The sequence below is a fragment of the Tenrec ecaudatus genome, chromosome 11 (genome assembly GCF_050624435.1).
Source record: "Tenrec ecaudatus isolate mTenEca1 chromosome 11, mTenEca1.hap1, whole genome shotgun sequence".
Lineage (NCBI taxonomy): Eukaryota > Metazoa > Chordata > Mammalia > Afrosoricida > Tenrecidae > Tenrec > Tenrec ecaudatus.
This window is the reverse complement of record NC_134540.1, coordinates 63805939-63814181: the sequence shown is the minus strand read 5'-3', so window position 1 is coordinate 63814181 and position 8243 is coordinate 63805939. Positions and strand designations below refer to the sequence as shown.

The 8243-nt window shown below is 53.0% G+C and overlaps 1 protein-coding gene across 11 annotated transcripts in view; it reads left to right on the top strand.

The window, feature by feature from the left end:
- The first annotated feature begins 636 nt into the window (after window positions 1–636).
- Window positions 637–8243, top strand: part of LOC142461297 (vitamin K-dependent gamma-carboxylase-like) — a 64570-nt gene continuing 56963 nt past the window's right edge. The window contains exons 1-6 of one of the 11 annotated variants that reach the window (XR_012786875.1): window positions 637–767; window positions 1124–1294; window positions 2393–2471; window positions 2874–2980; window positions 3563–3675; window positions 3879–6841. Coding sequence is in view for 1 of the 11 variants with exons in the window: in XM_075563083.1 (XP_075419198.1) it covers window positions 2940–2980 (41 nt within the window). In the remaining 10 variants the exon portion in view is untranslated. The other 10 variants (XR_012786873.1, XR_012786871.1, XR_012786872.1 and 7 more) reach the window with 10 other exon arrangements.

The window sequence follows — 8243 nt, the reverse complement described above, 5'->3', positions numbered from 1 at the left end:
GCTGTGGAGTTCTACTGGGCCGGGGGTCGCTCTGAGTGGAGACGACGCCAGGACAGAGAGCTTGGGTTTCTCGGCTCCGAGCTTTCCCAGACTCTTTCCTCAGCGATGGTTCCTGCTTCCCCGTTGCTTCCAGACCCGGGTCTTTGGGGTCCAGGAGGAGAGACGAGCGAGATTCGCGCTCGGGTCCGAGGCCACGCCACAGGTGTCCTTTCCGGGCGCGCCCACAACGCCCTCCCCAGCCCTGGGGTGCGTCTAGTCGTGGAGTCGGACCGCTAACTTTCGGGGGACGGGATCCCAAGGGTCCTACCGCCGCGAGCGGGGGAATGGGGGCCGGCGCGGCCCCAGCAGGAAGGAAACGAAGCTTCGGGGTGCTCTGGGGCGAAAGGATGCAGGTGCACACCTCGGACGGGATGCGCGCTGCGCTGAGCGACGCACAGGCCGCCCGGGAGCGTTTCCGTCCCGCCGCCGTCACGGGCCACCGCGCCAGAGGACGCCCGACCACGCCCCCACCGCCCCGCCCCCACGCCGCCCCGCCCCTCGGCCCTTCGCGCCGCCTCCTGCCGTCCAGCAAGGAGCCCGGAGCCGCAGCGTGAGCGCTTCACGACAGCGCGGCGCTTTTCGGCCGGCCGCGCGCGTGCGGACGTGTCCGGGAGGCGGGGCCCGTGGGAGCCAGCCTGGTGCTGCGAGCTGCGCCGACGCTGTCGCCGACCTGTCTCCGCGGGCCATGGCCGTGTCCGCCCGCGCTGCGCGAGCCTCGCCCGGCTCAGGTCTCTTCAGAAGCCTGCGCTCGCCGTGGGGAGAGGGCGCTGGTCTCAGGGGGGAGGTCGCCACGACCGCCTTTTGGGACCTGGTGACGGTGCCCCCCGCTGGGAGGGGCTTGTAAAGGGAGATTGTCCTCTGGGGCGCTTTCAATCGGGGACTGTAATCCGAGAGGGGCTTTGGGGGAGAGAACACACTGCCGAGGGGGTTTTGTGAGAGCCTGTGGTCAGTGGGAGAACGCAGGTGGGCAGAAGCCTTGGGGCTAGTGGGACCGTGGTTTTGAGATTTGTAAGCATCCTTCTCAAGACACACATCACTTCTTGGTGACGGATCAGAGAGCAACATTTCCCCCACTTGGTTGCAGGTAAAGTCCAGAAAGACCAGGCTGCAAAGTCCTCAGAGCCTGGGCAGGGCCGCCGAATGGGGAAACTCTTCGGTTTTGAGTGGACAGATTGGTCCAGCTGGCAGAGGCTGGTGACTCTGCTGAATCGACCGACGGATCCTGCAAACCTGGCAGTCTTCCGTTTTCTTTTTGGTGAGTCCAATTTCCGGGAGGGGCTAGTTCATTTGGGGTAGGGCTGCGGACAATAGTTTCTTGTCCATTTTTTTTGTTCAGAAACACTAAATCAGAATCTGCATGTTAACAAAATCTATGCGCATCACTCAGGGATCTCAAAATGTTAATGCCCTTTCTGATGCAGTAGTCCAGGAATGGAAAAGCAATTTCTCAGCAGTGGATCCAACTACAGTGACCTGGTTTGAAGCCCTGGTTTTGACAGAACAGCCCAGATACGTTCCCTTTTAAGCAATATAAACACCTTTTTCAAGCTGAGCACTTTCCACAAGCCGGGCACTCTCATTTCTCCCCTTACAACATCCGCCTGAGGCCTTCAGAGTTCTTCTTAGTCTGTAAATGAAAAAACTTAGAGAAGTAAAGAATTTGCCTAAGGTACCGAGCACCTCAGAGGCAGGAATGACAATCTGTGTGTCCCTAACTCTAAGGACCTGTATTTAACCTGAAGGGTTTATGGACATATGAACTCTAGAATTCTTCACTACTAGTGTCAGCTGCCCCCTTCCCCAGCTTCTCTGCTCACCCATTGTCTTGGAATGTGGCTTCTTTTCTGCCTCCCCAGAACACACCTGGTCTGGAGTACTGGGCTTAGCAGTTTCTTCCAGGATAAGGTGTAAGCAGGGCCCTGTGACACCAGATCCTGGCATCCAGGTCTACACAAGGTCATGTGTGCCTTACATTGTTATGCTGTCGAGTGTTTGGAATTGAAAATTAATATTAATGTACAGTCTGTTTTCATGCACACCGTTAGCTTTTCAAATATTTAAATTTCTTCACTTCTTCCCTCATCTTCTAAAATGGTCTTTTTCCTGGTTGGACTTGTTGGGACAAGCTCACTGGCTAGTCGACTGGTGAAAACTCTAGGACTTTTTCTGGTCACATCTCACAGCTTATTGTCAGGACTGTTAGATTTGATCGTGGCATGTAAAGGACCTCAGAATAGCCAGAGAGGCAGGGAGGACCAGGGAGCTGTTCCTGGCGTGGACAGGATATCCTTGTTTCAAAGGACAGGTGGAAATACAGCTGCCCCACTCTGCCTGCTCTTCTTTCCCCGTGTAGGTCTGTGGATGGCCTGCTGAATGCCCGGAAGAGGAATGCCCAGGTGCCCCTCTGGAACTACACAGTGCTGCGTGGCCAGGTACGGAGTGTTGGGAGGAGGTAAAGCCCTCCTGGCCTTCGCACGGCCAGACTTCATGTTCCCAGCCTCTTGGGGTCTTCTCTTTTCTGCTAGGAGCTAGGCTTTCTCCCTTTCTCTAGTTCATTCCTCTCTGAGTCTCTCCCCTCATCTGGGAAAGGGTCCCACTTTCCCTGATCAGTGAGGGCCCTCCTGGGAGACAGGAGCTCACGATGCCTGGTCCAGGCCAGGCGTTTGCAGGCTGTCCATCTGTCTGTGCTTGTTCAGTGGGAGACTGCAGTGACTGAGTGTCTCCCCTCTCCCTTGGGCCCTGGACTGAGGTCAGAGCTCCCGCTAGTCCTGGCTGCCGCAGACAACAAGGGCCCCTGTGTCCTCTGGAACGGTGATTGTGTCTTCCGTGTGCAGATATTCATTGTGTACTTCATTGCGGGAGTGAAAAAGCTGGATGCAGACTGGGTGGAGGGCTATTCCATGGAACACCTATCCCGGCACTGGCTCTTCAGTCCCTTCAAGTGAGTGGCGGGCAGGACAGAGGCTCACTGAGGCACAGGTCTGGAGGTGACTCATCCCACTCGGGTCTGCAACCATGGCAGCTGATCCTGCCCTCCTCTGTCTGCTTTGCACCTCCCTACTGTGTAGAAGGCAGAGTGGGGGGCGGAGGCCTCTCTCAACCTGGGCTGGAAAGCAGGGGGAAGTGGACAGAGCCATACTATGTGACTGGTGCTGAGTCAGGGCCCAGTGGTTGCCCAGGGTGGTGGCCACTGAAACCTCCTGCCAGGGGTTCTGAGACAAGAAGCTGAGCAGTCAGGGTGCTGCCGGAGGCTCGCCTCTCCTCCCTGGGAGCTTTTGCTATGTGTTTCTGGCGAGGGTGTGGGCGATGACAATTTTGGCATAGTGGCAAATGCCCAATATGATGGTTTAGCTATCTGATCATAATAATATATATTTTTAAGTGAGAAGTTATTACCACTAGCTCAGCAACGGAGGCTCTTTTTGCCATTCTCTGGGCACAGACAGGGCAGCTCCCTCCAGAACTGCAACCCCTGCTGCAGGGGGAAGTAACTGGGGACCCAGAGCCAACGCCTCTGGTTCAGACCTTTCTTAGACGCCAGAGAAGGCTCCAGGAGATTGAGCGCAGGAGAAACACACCCTTCCACCAGCGCCTGGGCCGTTTCTTGCTGCGAAAGCTCGATCTCTTTCGACGCAGGTCAGTGTCGCCCACAAATGCTTGCTGTTGCCACCCTTTAATAATCCTCTGCCAGGCCGCATAAGGAAACAGGGTGCCTTTCAGCTGGGAGGGTGGGCTCACTGAGTGGAGTGTTGGGGGTAGGCCTGATGTCCCTGAGGGCTGTAGCTGCAGTTGTCATGTTGAAATGGAGCGTGAAATGCGGGGTTTCCCCTCTGTTTCAGTTTCCTGATGACCTGTACCTCTCTTCCAAATCTGGCCCTGGGCCGTCCTCCCCTGGAGCAGCTGGCCCAGGAGGTGACTTATGCAAACTTGAGGCCCTTCGAGCCACCTGGAGAGTTGAGTCAACCAGAAGTGGATCCTTCCAGCAGGGATCTTCCTGAGTCCAACTCTGATCTGGATCACTCAGAGCTCTGAGTGGAGGCAGCGCGTGGGCTGTGGGCACAGGGGGAGCCAAAGACCATGTCTTAGCCAGTGACGTTTGTACAGAAAACTTCTCAGTATTTTCACATACATATTTTTATGGTCCAATGTTCTTTAATTGAGAGATGCAAGCTCCAAGAGCCTGAGAAATGAAGGGCAAGATGCATGAGCCCAAAGTTGGGGGCCCATGAGGAAGTTAGAAACAGTGTGAACATGTCATCAACTGGATAAATGCTACACATGTTTACATAATCTGGTGTCATCTTCCTACTATTGAGAACGAAGGGGTGGCGTTTCACCTGTCAATCAGTTCGCTGCTTGATGGCCTCATTTAGAGGTGCTAAGGAGATAAATATCTCACTGGAAGCCAGACCCACACTCTGCTACACATTCCTGTTGGAAACACAAATGGAGCAATGAGCATGGAGCCAGAACCCTGGAGCTGGAGGAGCCAAGGGGAGAGTGCTCCCAGTGCTGAAATACTTCCACCACCACTGGATGCACACGACGTTCCACCCACTGGCCTGTGATCTTCCTGCATTCGGAGACACTGCATGTGTGTGTGAATCTGCAGAGGAATTTATAGAGTGGTATTGCACATATGGACTAATATCAGACTTAGGGACTTGATGCGGACTGGGCTGGGGTGTTTTCTCAGTGTCGGTGCTCTTTAACTAAAGCTCTCTCAGTGTCTCCCTGGATTTGTTTCTGAAGTCGGCCTGGACTATGACACATAGGGAGAGATCTGGTGAACCATGATGAACGTAGTGTCTGCCCGCTCACTCCTCAGTGCCCACGGGGTGCCGGGCACTGGTAAAGCCCAGAACCAGCTCTGGCACATTGCGCCTGAACAGCCAGTAGACCAACTTTACAGTTGGAGCACTCTTCCAAGGCCATTCCCAAGACATCCAGCTCATAAGGGCTGGATTGTCCTTCCTCATGGACTGACCTCTCAGAAGGCTCAGCAGCGTCTTAGCCCCTTAAGTTCCTTTAGATTTGACTGGACTGCAAAGTAGCTCCTCTCTTTGGGACACTTCATATGGGAAGATGCTGCTGCCGCCCCTCCCTCCCCCCCCACCTCCATAGTTATTCTGAAACCCACTCCCCTGAAAATACGGGGTTCGCTGGAAGGGGGGTTATCCAAGTGCTGGTGAAAGCTGTTCCGACCTCAGGAGCAAGCAGGCTGCAGCTTTGTGAGGTGTCCGGGTCCTCTCCAAGTTACAGGCTTGTCAACGCCAGGGTAACTCGTCAGCCAAGTTTTTCTCCAGAAAACGAAACTCCTAACCCACAGTATTCCTCTCCCATTTAGTTGCCGCCAGGTGTTTGTCGTCATCGGCCCTCTTAAGCCTTCGTGCGTTCCCTGCAGTTCTCACTACCTGCAAACCTCCCTGAGGCAGAGGGAGCCTCTCTGCTTCTCCTCACAGACGGATGGGTGCTGGTGGCACCATGGGCGAGAAGACTCACCCAAAGTGATTTTGCAACCTCGGCCACTCCACACAAATAATGAGGCAGTAAAGAAGGTTCCAGAAACCCACAGGGCAGCCCCTACTTGTCGCATAAAAGCAGATCTCCACCTCTGGGTTGTGACCTATTTTGGGGCCAAATGACCCTTATACAGGGTCACCAGATCCATTTGAGTAGCAAAGTGACCGTTCTGAGGGGGTCACCACAACTGGAGGAACTGTATTAGAAGTTTGAGAACCATTGTCCCATAGGGTCTCCCCAATTGACTCAGTAGCATGGGAGTGTGTAGTTTGTGGGATCAAGTAACTGAGGCAGGAGAAAGGTGGAAGGCTTGTGCTTCAATCCTCAGAAACCTTTCAAGCCAGAGTCAACCTGGTTTGGTTTGGTTTGTTAGCAAAGAGCTGATGTCCCCCATTAGCTGCATGAAATGCACCAGGTGGTGCTTGGCCCAACCTGACCCAGTGGTGGACGGTTCGTCACCAACTACTAGGCAAAGCTAGTGGCCATGCCTTCAGGCTTCTCGTCCCCAGATGGCCCCCCTGTGCAGTTCTTTATAGCTCTCGTCCAAACCAGGGCTGGTTGGGGACGTGGCACCTTAGGAAAACACGGAATCCTCAGCAGGAGCTAGCACTGCGCTGTAGGCCTTGTCCTACTGGATCAGGGCCCAAACCTTGACCTGCACGGTTTGAGGTCCCAGTTTCCAAGGCTGGCATGACGCAGTGCAGCACCCTCTAGCGGGCCATTGGAGTTTTAGGAATCTCTTGGGGGTTGACAGCTAATATCACAATCCACGTGGAGCACATTTGTACACGTTGGCATCATTTTTCTGCTGCAGTCTTTATCAATTACTTTATCATTTCTTAAAACCACTCTCCCTTCACCCACTTTTCTGTTGTCCATCCCCCACAAGAAGGGTCTTATGTCAATCATTGTGATCAGTCCCCCTGCTGGCATCATTTCTCATCATTGGTCCCGATGGGTCTCTGTCCTGGATTCCCTGTGTTACCAGGTCCCATCTGTAGCAGTGTACATGCTCTGCTCTAACTGGATTTGTAAGGTGGAATTGGGTAGGAGGCAGCGAGAGTTAAAGAACTATAGGGAAGGCCAGTTTCAGATGAATTATTTATAAGTTAACAAGAGTTCATTGGGGGTAGTGGGGAGGGAGGTGGAAAAATGAGCTGATGCCAGGGGCTTATGTGTAGAGCAAATGTTTTGAGGATGAGGGCAATGAATGTACAAATGTGCTTTACACAATTGATGTATGTATGAATTGTGATAAGAATTATATGGGCTCCTAATAAAATGATTAAAAAAAAGAAAAGGTATGTTTATTAGGTGCTGTGCTTCACCCATGTGACCCTTCTGCGAAGGGGTGTCCAGTTGTCTGTGCATGGGCTTCACGTCTGCACCACCCCGACCCCCCTCACTCACGCAGGTGTGTTCTGGGGGACCATGGGATTTTGTGCTACATAAGCACCACTGCTTTACCCTCGGAAACAACCTATTTAAAGGAACAACCTCGGCAATGAGGAACAACCAAGGGCAAACTAACTCAGATGGAAGACAAGATCTTCAATTAGCATGCAGTAGGGTCCAAGAAGGGGTCTCACCTGAGCCACAGATAAGAGTCAAAGAATTATCCTAGGCGAAAAGTACATTATACTTCCAGATTTACAAAACACGAAAACATGTTAAGGTAGAGCCTAGCATTTTATTTAGATCTTCATTAAACTGTTGCAATTGAGAACCAGACATACTTAATCAACCTCCAAAAATAGATAGTGAAAGGCACTTTCTGCTTAGGGCAAGCTGTCATGGAGCGAGCGTGTAAACAAGCTGGCTTCTCTGTAGCACACCAGCCAAGTCAGCCCTCCATGGCCAGCTGCCCCAGCTCTGCCCTCCCCCTTCTGTGAACACCAAGCAGACCCCCTGTAGGTCTGACCCAAGGCTTTTCTTTAGGACACCTGGCCTACCTGGGAATGCTGGAAGCATGTGGTTATAGGAATTAAGGTATCGAGAGGGGAAAAAAGAAATATCTTTTAAGAAGCTACCATCTGAGGCGAGGGATTCTCTGTACTGACGCCACACCCCAGAGTGCAATAAATAAGCAATGAGGAGATGTAGGAAGGGATTTCCTCCTCCCTGCCAATCAACCTTCTACCATCCTGATTGTTACATTGACAAGGATCACCTGTGCCCACTGAATGCATGATCATGGTGAACACACACCAGGGACAGAGAGCAAGTCAGCTTACAGCCAGGCCCCAGCACAGCTACAATCCACATCACTGGTCACAGAGGGCCAGCGACTGAGGAGGAGCCGAAGGAGCACAGGACAAACGTCGGAAGGGGGTCTTTCCCTCAGAGCCGAGGGCTTCTCTGTAGTGCACGCCAACAAGTCTGGGGGGAAAGGCTAACACTTTTTAGTATGTAAGCTTTTGGGGCACTTCCCACGGGAAGCCTTCCCTGCCAAAGTGGCCATAGGCTGCAGTCCTCTGATAAATTGGCTTCTTCAGATCCAGATCCCTGAAATACACAAGTCGGTAACTTAGTTTGCAGCATTCATTTAAAAGAAAGCAAAACATTCAGCAAGACCCACGTTCAAGAGCTCTGGCAAGTGAGGTCAATTCTCTGGGTTTGGCTGGGAAATAAGTCTGTGGCAAAAGTGTGTGACTTCCCTGGTGTCCAACTCCGTGTGCAGT